Source organism: Elephas maximus, chromosome 3 (assembly GCF_024166365.1).
Source record: "Elephas maximus indicus isolate mEleMax1 chromosome 3, mEleMax1 primary haplotype, whole genome shotgun sequence".
Lineage (NCBI taxonomy): Eukaryota > Metazoa > Chordata > Mammalia > Proboscidea > Elephantidae > Elephas > Elephas maximus.
The window spans coordinates 28,382,750-28,400,332 of record NC_064821.1 but is presented as its reverse complement, the minus strand read 5'-3'; the positions used below and the strand labels follow the sequence as shown (position 1 = coordinate 28,400,332).

The 17,583-nt window shown below is 53.1% G+C and overlaps 2 protein-coding genes across 3 annotated transcripts; both read right to left on the bottom strand.

Moving 5' to 3' along the window:
* Positions 1–386: 386 nt before the first annotated feature.
* Positions 387–1,806, bottom strand: ICAM4 (intercellular adhesion molecule 4 (Landsteiner-Wiener blood group)). Its single transcript, XM_049876835.1, is given in 3 exon segments — positions 387–616; positions 747–1,052; positions 1,157–1,806. Coding segments are annotated over 3 exon segments (924 nt in total). The 5' UTR covers positions 1,623–1,806; the 3' UTR covers positions 387–464.
* Positions 1,807–1,944: 138 nt separating this feature from the next.
* On the bottom strand, positions 1,945–10,810 carry ICAM1 (intercellular adhesion molecule 1). Of its 2 annotated transcripts, XM_049876834.1 has the most exons (8): positions 10,685–10,761; positions 9,223–9,340; positions 8,578–8,847; positions 4,726–5,025; positions 4,081–4,371; positions 3,737–4,003; positions 3,301–3,549; positions 1,945–3,222 (listed from the first exon to the last, which is right to left on the bottom strand). In XM_049876834.1, exons 2-8 carry the CDS (start codon positions 9,260–9,262, stop codon positions 3,059–3,061), a joined length of 1,581 nt encoding a protein of 526 aa, XP_049732791.1. In that variant the 5' UTR covers positions 9,263–9,340; positions 10,685–10,761; the 3' UTR covers positions 1,945–3,058. The 2 variants fall into 2 exon arrangements, with proteins under 2 accessions (XP_049732791.1, XP_049732790.1); XM_049876833.1 differs by lacking the exon at positions 9,223–9,340 and having other exon boundaries at positions 1,948–3,222; positions 10,685–10,810.
* Positions 10,811–17,583: the final 6,773 nt, after the last annotated feature.

Below are 17,583 nucleotides of genomic sequence, written 5' to 3'. Positions count from 1 at the left end.
TTGGGGCTTGGAGAACCCCAGGTAGGCCTGAGTGAGAAGACCTCAGGTGCCCTCAGGAAGACAAAGAAGTTGGAGACAGTGATTCCGACAGAGTCGGAAAAGGAGACCTCTTCCTCTGAGAGATGCACTAATGGGGAATGGTTAAGTCAGGTGGGGGGACAGAGCAGTTATTGATCTGGGTTGAACTGAGGAAGACTTTATTGAGCTGGGGAAACCCTCGTGGCACAGTGGTTAAGTGCTACGGCTGCTAACCAAAAGGTCAGCAGTTTGAATCTACCAGGTGCTCCTTAGAAACTCTGTGGGGCAGTTCTACTCTGCCCTGTAGGGTCGCTATGAGTTGGAATCGACTGGACAGCAGCGGGTTTTTTTTTTTTTTTTTTGACCTGGGTAGGATTCCCCAAATTGCTTCTGTTGTTTTGTTTTTTTTTTCCTTCTGCAGGGGCGGACCACTCCCCCCTACTCCCCTACACCTGGGCCTGCATCTACAGGCACTTGCACAGGTAGGCGGCTCCCACAGCAAGAAGGATCACCACAAGTGCTGCAATGGAGGTGAAGGCCAAGGCTTTGGACTCAGTGCTCCAAGCTGAGGGCTGGAGGCAGGACTCGGTGCTCCAAGCTGAGGGCAGGAGGCAGGAATCAGGGAACCAGCACATGAAGGTACCGTGTAGAGCTCACCAGGAGCCGTGTGCCCTTTTCGGGTCCTTCCCCACCCTCTCTCCAAGTCCCCAAGATTAGAGGTGCCTCACCAAGGGCAGTTAACATCAAGGGCGCTGAGCTGCTGCGGACCACCATGCCGTTGAGATTGAAGCGCGCGTGGCACGTCACAGGCTGCAAGAGGTCGCGGCCCTGGGAGGGTACCCTGTAGCTCAGCGTCACATTGGCCAGATTCACATTTGTGAAGCGCTTCAGGCTCTCGGAGTAGATGACTTGGCCACCACGCTGCAGGGTCACTACCAGGAAGCCCACGGGGAACACGTGCGTCACTTGGCAGCGCAGCATGTACTCATTGCCTACCAAGACTGGAGGCTCCAGGATCACGCTGTGTGGCCGCTCTAAAAGAAGAAGAGGCTGCTGAACAAGGCCCATAGGCACCCCTATTCCCCCCACTTCGCCTCCCACCCCTTAACCCACCCCAGTCTCAGCCCTTGACCCTCACTGTAGGTGGTGACTCTGGCCGTGGCCTGGAGCCGTTCCCCGGCGCAGGTGACCACGCAATGCACATCTGAGCTCCAGGCCCTCACATCCCGCAGCTGGTAGGACACCCAGCCCGGCCCCCTGAGGGTTTCTCGATGCTGCAGCTGGGTTCTAAGTGTGTAGCTCTCCGGCTGAGGGCAGCTGCTGGAGCAGTTGAGCAATACTGAGTTCCCGGGCGGCACAGCCACAAACTCTGGGCTTAAGCGTACCCAGAATGACACTGAGTTTCCTAAGGATGAGGGAGGGATGACCCTGGGGCCTTGCACCCACGCAGCCCGGCGCCCCCTCACGCTCCTGCCTGCTGAGTAGGCCCCTTCCAGCAAAAGCAACAGGGAAAGGAGGAGCAGAGACGCCATGGCAAAGAGCCCCAGCTGAGTGTCCCAGCGCCAGGAAGCCACAGCTGGCTCTGGAGATAAGGAGGTCGGCATTCCCCGCCTTCTCAGCCCCACCCCGAGGAACAGAGGCCCCCAGAGGGCACAGGAATCCTACATCAGATATTCCCTTTCCTCAACTCGAGTGGGATTCCAGACCCCATTATAAACCAATTATCAACGCGCTTTTCTCGAGAGAAGTCTTTAGATTTCACTAGAGTCCGGAAAGGTCATAAAAAGCACCAGAATTGGATCAGAGCCCCAGGGTTGGGCCTTGAACCACAGCCTGCTCTTGGGGGAGGAAGTGGGAGGACAGGGCTTTGGTTGAGCGGCTAGAAAGGGTTCCAGCTGGGCATGACACCTCCCCTGGACTCACACAAGGCATGGGCCGGATGAAAAAGCTTTATTAAAGGGTGAGGCTTCCAGAGCTGGGAGGGTGCCCTCTGAAACCCCGGTTTCCCTCCCCACTGCCTGCAGGGCCTGCAGGAATTTAGAGTTGTGAGTGTTCTGTTTTTGCAAGGTCCCCCTGAGATGGAAGCAGATAGGACAGGGCAGGGGCATGCAGGGGCTGGGCATAGTTACACAGGACTCCATGGTTTAGCTGTCAAGGAGTGGCACCCATGTCTAGGCATGGCCACCAAATGTCATTGTGAGCACTGGCAAAGAGGCATTTGGGTGGGGAGGGGGCTAACAGAGGTCAGTGCTAGTGCTGGGGTGTAAGGGCTTAATGGGTCATCCCTGGGCATGTCAGCATTGCAAGTCCATACAGTGCCTTCGTGCAAGATAGAAATGGCCACCCCTTCTGGGGGAAATCAGCCTGAACAATGGAGTGAGGGATTCCAGCCCCACTTGGTCTTTTTGCCAGGCACCCTCATGCAGTGCACAGCCAGGATAACTGTACCTGGCGGCTCTGTAGGAGGTTAGACTGAGAGTTCCCTGAGGGCAGGAACCTAAATTCACCTTGTTCACCATTCTTGCCCACGTAAAAGGCACTCAATAAATAGCTAGTAAATGAACAAATGAATAAATATGTCATTATCAAGAGTTGGGGACAGTCAGTGGACAGTAGTGCCAGAGCTGGCATCTCTTGGAGGAAGGGTAGGGATTTGTGTTTCGATGCTGCGTGTGTCCTGTGGACAATGGGGCCTCAGCACACGCAGCGGGAGATGAGTTTCACTGTTTCCTGGCTGTGTGTCCCCGTAGGTATGTGTCTCCCAACACACCCCCTCCAGCCATGTCTGTAGTCATTCCCTGCAGTGCTTCCTCCTCTTGGTTCAGTTCTGTGGCTACAGATCAGGTGGGAAGCCTGGGGGTCCTCAGGGTGCAGGTACCATGACCCCAAGTACTGTGTATGCCAGCTGAGGCAATGCTCCTGTCCTCTGGCAGCTGGAGGAGGTGGGCGTAGCCCAGCGGTGTATATCCACCACGTTGTCCAATGTGGAGGGCTGCCACCGTGTGGGAAAGCCAAGGAGGAGGCCAGTCCTGGATTGGGATCAGGGTGGTGTGTTCATCTTCAGGGAGGCCGCCTCCTGAGCCTTCTGTAACTTGTATTTCCTGATCTTCCGCTGGCGGTTATAGAGGTAGCCGGCTGTGCCTCCGATGCTTAGTTTGACCACGGCTGCCACCGTAATGATGACAGCCAAGTAGTTCTGGTGGTCTGTGGGGAGGACACAGGGGGCGGTGAGGGCTGAGCCAAGCCCCCTGCCCCCCCCATCCCACACACCTGGACACTCACAGAGCACGTTCACAACCACTTGGCGGGTGACCATGCCACGCTTGCTCACGGCCCGGCAGAGGTAGGTGCCTGCAAACTCCCGTTTGACAGGCCTCAGGTCCCCAATGGGCAGTGAGAACTCATCCCCTTTTCGGAGACATTTCAGCTCGGGGGATGGGTTTCCCCAGGCCTGGCACTTCAGGGTCTCCTCAGAGCCTTCCTGCCATGTCCAGTTTCCTGGGCAGTCCTCCTCATTTAGTCGGGGGCCATCTGGAGAACCACAGCAAGATGTGGGCTGGGGGTCAGGGAGTAGGACACCACCCCGCCCCGACCCAGGCCTGGAGGGCTTAGGTAGGAATCTGAAAAGGGGGTGGGGGTGGGAGCAGGCCTTGGAGGGCAGGGGCTCATGAGGTCTTAGAGGCTGGGCTTCGAGGTCAGGGGTTGTTGTCTTACTCACACAGGACATTGACCTTCTGGGTCTGGTTCTTGTACAGCACCTGCCCAGCTACCTCCAGGGCAGCAGAGCAGAAGAACTTGCGGCCATTGTCCTCGGCGCTGGCATTAAAATCGAAATGGACCCTCGAGGCCAGGGGCGGGGTGGGGACTGGAGCTGGAACCCCGGTCAGTGTCACCTTGGCTGCAGCGTGAGCCTCACACACCACAGTCACCACTGTCCATTCCGAGACCTCCACTTCGCTCAAGGTCAGTTTGGGCGCCGGGAAGCCTGGGGGCGGGGCATATGGTGAGCCCCTTCCCAGATACAGCTCCCCCCTTTGAAGCCCCCAGCCCACTGCTTCTTACTGTATATGGTCACTGTCTGTCTTGTCTCCAGGCTCGTCTGGTTCCCCAGGATTACCGCACACATCAGCTGTTGGGTGCCCTCCTCTGCTGAGTCTGCCGTGACCGTGGCCGTGGCCAAGAGTGCTCTGGCATTGGACTTGATCATGGGGCTCAGTCGCCGGTCCCCCAGTGCCATGTGGACCTGGGCCTCCCAGACCGGGAACACTTCATTCAAGGAGCAGTCCGTGGTGGACTCTTCACCCACCTCCAAGATATGAGGGGCCACGAGGAGCGGATGGGTCATTGGCAGGGCTAGGGACAGGGGCGAGCGTGAGCAGAGGGCATGGATGTCCTGCCCCCATCCTGGGGGATTTTCATTCCCTGGCCTGAAATATCTTCTTCTCCGGACGCTCTGCGGCATGGGTCACCCCCGTCCCAGGACACACCCCTTGGCCGGATCACAGCTTTCTCAAAAGACCCTGCTGCCGTGGGCACCCTGTCCCAGGATACCCCAGCCCGGTGGCCACAGACATGCTCTTCCCAGAAGCCTCTGCAATCCAGCACCCCACAGCCAGAGGTTCTTCCTCCCCTGGAGTTTCGCACCACAAACAGGAACCCCTCTTCCCCCTTAAGCCTGCCCTCTCCATGGGCACCCCAACACCTCACCAAAGGTTCGGAGCTGCCTGGAGGTCGAGCTGTTCTTGAACAGTTCCAGCCCTCGGAGCTGCAGTTCTGCGCGGCACGAGAAGTTGGCGCCGTAGTCCTCCCTGCGTGCAGGCATTGTGGCCGTGACCTCAGCAGGCTCCCCAACTGCAAGCTGCCTGCTCAGTTCGTCCTGCCCGCGGAGCAGCACCACGGAGAGGTTGGCCCGGGGAGCTCCGCCCCATACCTGGCAGCGCAGAGTGAAGTTCTCGCCCACGGGCTGCCAGGGGGGCAGGGGCGCCAGCTCCACGCGCTCTGGGAACGCTGTGGGGAGTGGGTGTGTCTGGTGAGCTGGACGGTGCTCTCAGCTGGCAGGAGAGGCTGGCGCGTGGGCCACATCTGCCCTGGCAGCCTCTCCACCCTCTACTCTCCCTCCTAAATGCACCCCACCACCTAAGCCAGACAGGAATGTGAGGAGCTTCAGGGAAACCGGTGAGAAGGCCCCAGGTGTCTGTGAAGGGGACAAAACAGTCTTTATTCACTGCAGTATCTCAGAGTGAATAAGGGGGAAGAACCTCAAAGTCTACCACCATGGGTCTGTCTGGTCAGATTAATATGGGACATTTCATCGGCCAGGTCCACTAGGCATTGTTTAAAAAGATCCCTGCTTCTCCTTCTTCTCCATAGCACCCATTACCTTCTAACATGCAAGATAATCAATCCACTCATCCAACAGGCTTCTCTATTTCCACCATGAGTGGAGTTCTCGTCTGCTTTGTTCCCTGTTATGCCTGGCACACAGTAGGTGCTCTATATTTGTACAAAGAATGAGGCTGAGCCACCTGCACTGACCTGACGCCTTCTCAGCGCCCACCTTTAAAGGGAAAAAAAAATTTGGCAAATGTGCATGTGACCCGTTTGAATATTAACAACAACCCACAGATGCTGAAAGTGAAACTCTTCATGTCCCCTTCCACAACAAGTGGGCTCCATTTTTCCAGGCCAGTCTCCGTGCCACACAGGGTCCCAGGATTCCACACCTGAATTACCAGTGGAAATTCACAACAGAACCCTGCAGAGCCACAGCTAAGACCTCCAGGTTCCCTAGGGAGGGGTCTCAAGGAGTCCTACTCCGTATTTCCTTTCTGAGAGGCCCTGAAATGCTAACACATTGCTGCTAAAATGTCAGGAGCCAGACGGGCCTGGGTTTGGTCCCAGCCTTGCTGATTCTTTAATGTAGGCTGCAGGCAATTGACAGTGCCTGAGCCTGTTTCCTGAGCTGCAAAATGGGCCTATTAGAGGTAGGACTGTTCTGAACCCACTTAGGAGGTTGAGAGAATGACTATAAATGGGCAGGAGGTTTCTTCTTGGGGTGATGGGAAACGTTCCAAAATCAGACTGTGGTGCTGCTTGTCAGCTTGGGGTACACCACTAAAATTCATTTAAGTGTACACTTGAAATAGGTGAACGTTATGGTATGTAAATTATATATAAATAGAGCTGTTTAAAAAAAAAGGGCTGAGAAAACTCCCAGACGTCTGGTTCTTATCTCTAACAGCCTGCTCAAACCTCAGCCCCCAAATGGAATCCAACAGCTTCCTGAGCCCAGCTCCTTGCCTTGAAGACCTGGGCTGGGAACCAGGGAAGGGAGAAGGGCCGATTCTGATTTTCCCTTTTCTCCTGTCTCCATCTTTGGTCCTTCACCAAGTCATTTGACTCCATTCTTCAAATATTTGTCTGCCCCTCCCTTCCTGCACATGGCCTGGACAAGGCTCACGGCCAACTTCTCCCTGGCCTCCCAGAAGTCCAGACTTCTGTTTTCTATATCCTTGGCCTGTTCACACACTCTCCATGGCTCTCCAGTGCCCAGGGAAGGAGAAGGTCCCAGCTCCTTGCCCTGGCATTCAAGGCCCTGCCAACCTCCAGCCACCCTGCTTAGGTTCAACAGATTCTCTCCCTCCCCACCAATGAGGATGTTTCCTTACTCTAGATCTTTTTTTTCCCCCTCACGCTAGCCCATTCCCTCTATCCAGAATGCCTGTCTTTACCAACTCGTACACATCCTTCAAGGGCTCAGATAGGGGTCGCCTCCTCCAGGAATGACACCTCTAACATTTAGGGCGATGCCTCAGCCCTCCAGGAATGTTCCCTCATGGTTAGTTGTTGATTTTTTAAATCATTTCTAATTATTGTTATAAGTAGGTTGACCTTAAACAGCCTTGTTGTTGTTGTTATTAGGTGCAGGACCCCATGTGACAGACTAGAGCTGCCCCACAGGGTTTCCTCGACTGGAATCTTTATGCGAGCCTATCACCAGGTCTTTCTCCCGGAGAGCCGCTGGGTGGGTCAGAACTGCAAACTTTTTGGTTAGCCAGCCAAGTGCTTAACCGTTGTGCCCTCATCTTTACACCCAGGTGGCCCCATTCACCTTTGACTCCCTTGCTACTGCATGCCAGCCATCTGCTCCACTTCACAGAGGAGGAAACTAAGGCAAGGTCATGAACACAGTCACTGAGGAAGAAAGGTGGGACAGCCAGGACTCAAACCCAGAGTGTGGGATCTCAATCACCACACTCTTTGTTTGAGGCCTTCTAGAAGGTTTCCTAGCTCACCAAGAGGGTTTTCAGAGGCCACCAGGAATGTCTGGGGACTTCCCTTGCTGGGAGGGTGACCAGCATCTGCTCAAACACCCCTGAGTCAGAAGCAAATCCAATATTGGCCTAAAGGCTTCCTCTGCCCAGACGCCAGGACTGTGGAGCACCTTTGCGCCTCACTACATTGTTATACCCCTTCGAAGAGGTCTCATGTGGCGGAGAAGGAAACCGAGAAACCGTTTGCCCATCGTCACCCAGCTAGTGACAACCCAAGGCTGTCTAATTTCAAGGTCTGTTCCCTCCCTCCCTTTCTCTTCTTTTTTATTTTTTTAAATTTGAATAATATCTATTTATTTTGCCTTTGGTAACTCATTCTCACAGTTCAAAATCCCCAATGTAGAAAAGGGCGCCCCCTCCCCTCTTCCCAGCCCCCTGTCTTCTTTTCTCACAGCCAACTAATATTGTTCCATTTCTTACATTTCTGTTCAGGACTCTTTCATGGATGAACACAGCCTACCCCCTCGCTCCTTAACAGAGGGCAGCATTCCACTCACACTGGGCATACCTTCAACCAAAAACCAAACCCATTGCCGTCAAGTCAATTCCGACTCATGACGACCGTTCTTTTATACGGCTGCATACTATTCCACGGCATGGCCAAACCACAGATGATTTCCACGGCCCCTAGATGTGCATGGTTTGCAAACTGTTCCCCTTCCAAACAAAGCGGCAGTGGACAATCTCTTCCTCCCACCAGCCCCCTCGAGGGCTAGGACACCTGTAGGACAAATTCTCAAGGGCGGGGTTTCTGAGTCGAAGGGCACGTGCGTGTGTTATTTTGAGAACTGACACCAAATCTCCCTTCACGGAGATGTGCTTCTTCCTACTCCCACTAGCAATGTCCCAGGGGTGCCTGCTCTCCCACAGCCTGGCCAGCACAGCTGCGATCACCTCTTCCAATGTTTCCCAATATGTGAAAAATGCCATCTGAGGGGGAGTTTTCATTTGCATCTTCTTTTTAAGAAGCAGACCCAGGGCCTTGCCATGTATGTGCTTCAAGAGTGAGCCACTGAGAGCCAGTTCTCTTAAGTGTGCCGAATCCCTGATGTCCTACGTACACTCGAGGTTCAGAGGGGCTTCTGAATGACACTGGGACTTTCCAAGGATTTCTGCATTCACTCTTCAGTGATACCCTCCCCAGCACCACCACCAAGCAACCAAGCAGCCTTTGTCCACCCCCTCCCCAGTCTGCCCAGTCCAGCCCCTGGGGCCAGCCACTTACCATACATGGTGATGGAAATTGTAGCTGTTTCCTGCTCAGGTGTATCGCCACAGGTTGCATAGCATAGCCCGCTACTGTCTTCTTGCACATCACTCAGTTCAAAGACCTTCCAGCTGGCCCCCTCAGAAACTAGCTTCTTGTTGAACACTGTCTCCAGGCCCACTTCTAAGTTGGATTGGTTACAGGTGGCACTGCAATTCACTACCACGGAGCCTCCTTGGTGCACGATGGCTTCTAGGGGATGCACTGATACTTGGGCACCTCCAGACCCTGGAACGAAAGGGTTGCTTGACTCTGAGGAGGGGGCTGGCATTAGGCATGAAGGGGCCTACTGTGTGCCCACCATGTGCTGGGTGCTGGGGACACAGCCATGAACAAAACTCCTTGCCTTCAGTGTGAGAGAGAAAAATCTGTGAGCAAACAAGCTAATTTCTGATGTTATAAGAGCTTTGATACAAACACAACAGGGCAATAGAACAGACAGTGCCTTTGTGACATAGTGAGCAGAGATCTGCATAATAAGGAGCTGACCATCCAAGGGAAAAAAAAAAATCCACTGCCGCTGAGTCATAGCGACTATACAGGACAGAGTAGAACTGCCCCATAGGGTTTCCAAGGGGCTCCTGGTAGATTCGAACCACCCACCTTTATGGTTAGCAGCTGTAGCTCTTAACCACTGACCCATCAGGGCTCCATCCAAGGAAAAGCGGTGTGAATTCCAGGCAAAGGCAACTTCAAGTGCAAAGGCCCTGAGGCAGGGTGGCTGCACCATAGCAAGCAAAGGGGAAGACTGAGCAGAAATGAGGTCCGGAAGATCACGTGGGCAGTGCAGGCTGCCCTCAGGATGTATTCTTTATTCTGAGGGAGATTTTGTGAGAATTTTAGCAGAGAAGGGACAAGCAGTCAGTGCCCTCCTCCCTCTCAAGAGGTCAGGAGGAAGGGGCCATCCCTCCAGGAAAGAGATGGGCTAGGCCAAGATGGAATGAGGTAAACAACAGAAACAAAGTCCAACAAAGGGCAGTTCAAATTGGGCTGGCTCCTCACTCCTTTGGCCAGTGATCTCCCCTCTCTGGGCCTCAATTTCCCTATCTGTAAGATAGGTGAGTATTGTCACCCCACCCCATGCTAATGCAAGTAACTCCTACACAGGGCAGGAAGCAAGGGGCTGTGGGTAAGAAGGAGGGGTGTTGTCCACAGACCCTGTCCACTTCATATCTGAAAAAATATCTGAGGCTACCCCCACATCCCTGCCCTTGCTCCAGTGGTTCCCTCAAAGCCTTGGGCCTGTCTTATCAGGGCTGGAGGCCTGTGAGAGCAGTGGCTCCAGAAATCCTCCGAGGGAGATTCTGAGTTCATTCCCATTTCAGGGAGAGAACCAGTGAGGCTTAGAGAGAGGAAGTTACTCAGCTAGAAAGCCTTAGAGTCCCGATTCAACCCTTTACCTGACAGGCTCCAGAATCAAGCTGGTAACCAAGGCGTCAACCTGCCACTCTCCTGCTGCCCAGCACCATCACCATTTGAGGCCCTCTGACTGCATTTCCGCCCACCCTCCCTATGGGGCTGAAATGGGGGGGGGCGGGGACGGGCCGCAGGAGCTCCTTGGTGTCTCAGCTCTGGCCCCTGGGCAAGTCAGCCCTGGAATTCCCCTGTGCAGAAACAACCCTGGACTTCCCCGGGGCAGGGGATGAGGAACAGAATGTGTGTGGGGGATAAGGGGGGGTCCCCGACCCTACTCAGCTTGGGTCTGGCCACGTCCCCATTTCGATCTGGTGGCCTCCTGGACCCAGGCGCTCTGCTCGGTCAGGCACAAAGCCTGCGACGTGGCCGCTAGAATCTTCCCCATTTGATGGTGAGAAAACTGAGCCTTCAGAGAGGCGCAGCTACAGCCTAAGGTCACACACACGGAGGTGAAGGAGGTCCGCATTTGAACTCACTGTTGACTTTCTCTCGGTGACTCTAGCCCTCCAGAAATGGTTTTCAGGCACCCCATCCTTCTATAAACCCGCTATCTGAGTAGGAACGGCCGGGAGCCGGTCCTCCCACCGCGCCCAGGGCGCAGCCCAGATCCCCGGAGCTGGTCCGACGGTTACTCTATACCCCGACTCACCTGGGAGCAGAGCCGCAAACAGGGACAGGAGCACCGCCAGCGAGGGCCAGGCGCCACAGGGAGCCATAGCGGGCGAGAGAGGCAGAGAGGACAACACCTAGGCGCTGGGTGCGCTGCGCGGACTGAGGAGCGAGGCAGCGCGCCCGGCCCTTTATAGTGCCCGGCTGCTGGGGCTCAGGGGGCGGTGCTGCCTTCCCGGAAACCTCGCGCTTTCTCCTCCCGACCTAGGGCTCAGGAATTTCCGGATTGAGAGGGTACCCAGCCCGAGCTGGGTCGTCCTCCCTGCTGGCCATCAAGCGCCCGAACTTCCAAGCTAAAGAGATTAGGGCGGCGGCGGAGGGATGGCGGGATGGTGGACTGGGAGCTGCCCCGGCCTCCAGGGGTCCTGTTCCCCCAGTCGGGCTAACCTGAATGCGGCGTTTACACCGCGCTAAGCTCTTTATCAAATACTTCCAACCATGCTGGAATGTAGGGACTGTTACTGTCTCCGTCTTACAAATGGGTAAACTGAGGCGCTGAGCTTAGAAGGGATTCGAACCAGGTCTAACTCGCCAGCTCGCGCTTTAACCGAGCGGATGAGCACAGGAAGGGACGTGGATAGGTGTCCAGGAATCTTCCTTAGGCGCTGTCCATTCAAGGGTGCCCCTCCCAAGGGCATGTCTGGGCCTCCCGTCCCAGCTGACACCGAGATTTCGCGACAAGTGGCCGCAGCAGGCCCAGGCACCTCGAGGCTCTGAGAATCCCAGGGGTGGTGGGTTCGTGAAGCCATCGCGCCCGGAGGGGGGGGTCGGCGTTCCCCCATTGGTACTCCCACACCAACGGCCTCGCTTCCCCTTTCGGCTCGTTCGCGGCGGCATCTTTACAGTTCCCAGAAGAAGGAAGGAAGCCGCGTGGGCTTTACGCACTGAGCCCTCCATCCCCGCCCCAGGCTCCGCAGGGAAACTCAGGCAGCAGCTCAGGCCTCCACAGAGGAGGAGAGAGGGGGCGCTCGAGCCCTTGCCTTAGGCAGGGAATCTGAGGCAGCCCCCTAGCCCCACGTGGGTCCGGAGTAAGGAGCGCTCAAACCCCGCCCCCTGCGCACGGCTAAACACCGACGTCTGCACTAAATATGTTCCAGTGTTTGCCTGGGCTGGCGCCAGTAGGACGTTTTGGAAAGGAGGTGATGTCTATAGGGGTCGGGGACCTAGTCTCGGAAGCGGGGAGTCACCCCTTCGGCCACGCCTGCCCGTGTGACCCCAGTGCCTGGCGTCTACCGCGTCCAGGCTGGGGAGGGGGGAGGCTCCCAGCGCTGAGCAGCGCCGCCTGAGGTTTCCTGTTGTGGGGCAAGCGCGGCGTCGCCATGGAGACATCGGAGAGGCCAGGGAGGTCGCGCAGCAGAAGGGGAAGGGAGGGGGCTGAGACTCATTCGCCGTCTAGAAATGCGCCCCTCCTTCGCACCAGTTGTTCCTAAGGAATTTCCACTGGGATCTTTCTGGTTGAGGGTTTGGGAGTGCTGAATCCCCGCCCTGTAACGGCCTGGGCAAAGGGGAAGGGGGTACCTGGGATGTCCCCGCGCCTTCGAAGGTCTGGGAAAATCCTGCGCCGCGGGGTTATTTTTTGGCGGACTTTCCTCTCTCCTCTCCAGGGGCTCGTCCTGGCCCGAAGCGCGCGGGCGGCGAGCGCCCCCTCGAGGCTCAAGTCCCACTTGCAGCCACAAAAATGTCCTTTTCTTTCCCAACAGTGTCTATTGAGCGCCTACCGCGTACTAAAGGAGCCCTGGTGGCGCAGTGGTTAAGCGCTGGGCTGCTAGCCGAATGGTCGCCGGATCAAACTCACTAGCCGCTCGGCGGGAGAAAGATGTGGCAGTCGTTGTTGGGTGCCGTGGAGTCCTCCGGACTCAGCGATCCTATGGACAACAGAAACACTGCCCCATCCTCACAGTGTTGCTATGTTTGAGCCCACTGTTGCAGCCACTGTGTCAGTCCATCTCATTGAGGGTCTTTCTCTCTTTCACTGACCTTCTACTTCACCAAGCTTGATGTTCTTCTTCAGGGCCTGGTCCCTCCTGATAACATGTCCAAAAACAAGTCTCACCACACCTGGCTTCTAAGGAGCATTCTGGCTGTACTTGTTCCAAGACAGATTTGTTTGTTGTTCTAGCTGTATAGTCAATGTTCTTTACCAACAGCATAATTCAAACGCATCAATTTTTCTTCAGTCTTCCGTTTTCATTGTCTGGCTTAGCCTTCAAAGTGACATCTTTGCTTTTGAAGACTTTAAAGAAGTCTTGTGCAGCAGATTTGCCCAATGCAATACGCTGTTTCTTGACTGCTGCTTCCATGGCCGTTGATTGTGGATCCAAGTAAAATGAAATCCTTGAGAACTTCCATAATTTCTCCTTTTATCATGATGTTGCTTATTGGTCCAGTTGTGAGGATTTTTATTTTCTTTATATTGAGGTGTAATCGGTACTGAAGGCTGTAGTCTTTGATCTTTATCAGTATTTCAAGTCCTCTTAGCTTTTAGTAAGCAAGGTTGTGTTACCTCCATATCATGGGCTGTTAAGAAGTCTTCCTCCAATCCTGATGCCTCGTTCTTCTTGGTATAGCCCAGCTTCTCAGTTTATTTGCCCAGCATACAGACTGAATAAGTATGGTGAAAGGGTACAACCCTGATGCACACCTTTCTTAAATTTAAACCACACGGTATCCCCTTTTCTGTTCAAACAACTGCCTCTTGGTCTAAGTACAGGTTCCTCATGAGCACAATTAAGTGTTCTGCAATTCCCAATACTCACAATGTTATCCATAATTTATGATCCACACAGTCAAATGTCTTTGCATAGTCAATAAAACACAAGTAAACATCTTTCTGGTGTTCTTTGCTTTCAGCTAAGATCCATCGGACATCAGCAACGATATCCCTCATTCCATGCCCTCTTCTGAATCTGGCTTGAATTTCTGGCAGTTCCCTGTCAATGTACTGCTGCAACTGTTTTTGAATTATCTTCAGTGAAATTTTATTTGCATGTGATATTACTGAAATTGTTCGATAATTTCCTCATTCTGTTGGATCATCTTTCTTTCGAATGGGCACAAACATGAATCTCTTCCAGTTGGTTGGCCAAATTTCTTGGCATGGATGAGTGAGCACTTCCAGTATTGCATCCATTTGTTGAAACATCTGAACTTGTATTTCATTAATTCCTGGAAACTTGTTTTTTCCTAATGCCTTCCCTGCGGCTTGGACTTCTTCCTTCAGTACCATCAGTTCTTGATCATATCCTACTTCCTGAAAGACAGGAAAGAAAGAAAAGACAAAAACGGGTGTCGGAAGAGCATCTGAAAGTTACTCTTGAACTGTAAAGTGAATGGAAGAAATGATGAAGTAAAAGAACTGAAGATTTCAAAGGGCGGCTCGAGAAGACAAAGTAAAGTATTATAATGACATGTGCAAAGATCCGGAGTTAGCAAACCAAAAGGAGAGAACATGCTCAGCATTTCTCAAGCTGAAAGAACTGAAGAAAAAATTCAAGCCTCAAGTTGCGATAGTGAAGGATTCTATGGGCAAAATACTGAACAAGGCAGGGAGCATCAAAAGAAGATGGAAGGAATACACAGAGTTACTGTACCAAAAAGACTTGGTTGAAGTTCACCCGTAAAGATTACAGCCTTGGAAACTCTATGGGGCAGTTCTGTTCTGTCCTGTCGAGTCACTATGAGTCAGAATCAATTAGATGGCAATGGGGTTGCTTGTAGGTACTGTGTACTAGGCGTGGTTCCAGGTGCTGAGGACAGAGCAGTAGATGAAATGGACGAAAACCCCTGCCATCATGCAGGGATCATCCAAGTGGAGATGATAGACAAGAAACAAAAATAAAATACAGAGAGTGTTAGTTGGTGATTGGTGCTAAGGAGAAACATAAAGTTCGTGGATCTTTTGGTTAGCAGCCGAGCTCTTAACCACTAGGCCACCAGGGCTCCATAAGATGGGGGAGGGGATTGGAAATGTGAGGTTTAAAGAAATTTTAAATAGAGTAATCTGGGAAAGAATCACTGAGAAGGTGACCTTTGAGCAAAGGTGAGGAGGGAGCCATGCCATCCTCTGGGGGAAGAATGCACTAGGCAGCGGGAACAAGGCCCTAGAGTGAGCTGGAGCCAAGGACAGTGAGGAGGCCGGTGATGCTACAGCAGTGAAGGATGGGGACTAGGGGAGGAGGCGAGAGCCAGGGGAGGAGGCAAGAGCTGGGAGGTGATGGGGCGGGGGGGGGGGCGGGGAGGGGCGTGGATTGTGTGCGGCCTGGAGGACTTTGGCTTTTACTCTGAATAAGGTGGGTGCCATGGAGGGTTCTGAGCAGACGAGGGACATGCCCTGGCTCAAGTGTTCACAAGTACCCTCTGGCCATTTTAAAAGTTACCATCAGGGGGTGGGAGGGACAGGGAGGAAACCAGGGGAGACCAGAGAGGAGGCGACAGCTCTAGTCCAGGCAAGTGTTGATGGGGGCCTGAACTGGGCCGTGGTGGTGGAGAAGTGGTCTGATTCTGCATCCATTTTGGAGACGGGCAACTGGACGTGCTGGGACATGGCGGGTGGGGCAGACTCAAGGTCAGCTCCTTGGTCCGGGTCTGAGCTCCTGGGAGGAGGGAGGGCCATTTCCTGACATGGGGATGAGGTAGTCTTGGGGGGCAGGCTGGCAAGGGGAGCGTGCACCCCCATTTACATTTCCCTGAGGAAGAGGGAAGCTGATTTCCTCAGCACTCTGCTGCTGTCAGGAAGGGTTGGGCTTCCTAGAGGGTGTCAGACAGTCTTGGGCAGGGCAAGAAAATGACCCACGGCAGAACAGAGGCTAAAAACACTGAGCAGAAGCATCTGAAGCCCTCTAAGGCCTTACGCCTGTCCTCCCCACACTGAACTCTGGTGTGATGGCCTTGGAATTCCCTCAGCCTTGAATGATCTTCCTCTCATCTGTGACGTGGCCAGCCCCTCCCTTCCGTGGCTCGAACCTTCCTGGATTCTCCCCCATCCTCGGCCGTACCCTGGTCATTCCTTTTCACTTTTTTTTAATTTGTTTTCATTATGAACTCATTACTTGCTGAAGTCCCTTAGATTTACCTGATTGTCTATTGCCTCCATTTCTGTGATCCTCAGGAGGGGAGGGAGCCTGTCAGCCCCAGCACCGGCTCAGTGGCTGGCCTCTGCAGACGGGATCGATACATATTTGTTGAATGAATTAACTTCTCTTGCTTCTGAGCATTCTGTACATGCTGTTCCTCCAGCCTGGAATTCCCTTCCCACTGCTTTTACCAAAGGCCCTGTTTTAGTTATCTTTTTTTTTTTTTTTTTAGTGCTGCTATAACAGAAATACCGCAAGTGGATGGCTTTTTAAAAAAACAGAAATTTATTCTCTTGCAGTTTAGGAGGCTAGAAGTCCAAATTCAGGGTGCCAACTCCAGGGGAAGACTTTCTCTCTCTGTTGGCTCTGTGGGAAAGTTGTCATCAAACCTTCCCCTGGGTCTAGGGGTTTCTCAGCGCAGGGACCCTGAATTCAAAAACACGCTCCACTCCCCGCTTTTCTTTCTTGCTGGTAGGAGGTCCCTCTTTCTCTGCTGGCTTCTGTCTCCTTTTATCTCTCATAAATAAAAGGTGATGCAGGCCACACCCCTGGGAAACTCCCCTTACTTTGGATCAGGGCTGTGACCTGCGTAAGGGTGTTGCATCCTGCCCTAATCCTCTTTAACATAACTTAATGTTGCCTCATTAAGCACAGGCAGAGATAAGGATTTACAACACATAGGAAGATTACATCAGATCATAAAATGGAGGACAACCATACAATACTAGGAATCATGGCCTAGCCAAGTTGACGCACATTTTTGGGGGACACAATTCGATCTGTAACAGGCACCCAAAGGATGGGTTGGGAGGCAGGGTTGGAATGAAACGGGGTTTGGCACACGAGATTTGATCAGGTTGGGGTTTGAATCTAGGCTTTTTTACTTACCGGCTGTGTTTTAGCTTACGTTTCCCCCCCAAAGCAGACCCTGAGACAAGGCTGAGACTGCAGATTGTTTATCTGGGAGGTGATCCCAGGAAGAACAGGGGTTATGCTGTGTAAAATAAGCCAGCCACGAAAGGACAAATACCATATGATTCCATATACATGAAAAAGGCAAATGCAAAGAGACCAAAGCTTATTAGTAGTTACCGGGGGTGGATGGGAGGGGTTGTCATTGCTTAGGGGACATTGAGTTTCTGTTAATGGTGATGGAATCATTGGGAAAAGGGTAGTAGCCAAGGTTGCACAAGTTGATGAACGTAAACAGTGTCACTGAATTGTACATGTAAAAATTGTTGAATTGGCAAATGCTTTGTTCTCTACGGAAACCCTGGGGGCATAGTGGTGAAGCGCTACCACTGGTAACCAAAAGGTCGATGGTTCTAACCCACCAGGTGCTCCTTGGAAACTCTGTGGGGTACTTCTACTCTGTTCTATAGGGTCACTATGAGTTGGAATCTACTCGACAGCAATGGGGTTTTTTTTTGTTTTGTTGTTATATACATATTTACCACAATTAAAAAAAAAAACCAGGATGGTTATACTTATGAAATTTCACTCAGATGGTTCTTACACAAAGCTCTGTGCAGCTCAGCAGAGGGAGAGCCATCCTAGTGGTTACTGTTAGCCTATTTCCCTTGGGGTTCAGCTTGAGAGTCTCACCCCAAACTCTCTAGGCAGAAATATGCACTTCCCACAGCCCTTGTTCACACGAGGATCATAATTCCTCCTAATAGGCCTAGGGTGTAAAGTAAACATTCATGACGTGTGGATTTTTTATCAAACAAAACCTTGCTCCTCCCTCTGCCCCTTGAAAGCTATTCTGTGGTAGAAACCTTGCCCCGCCGCCGACTGAGAATGCTGA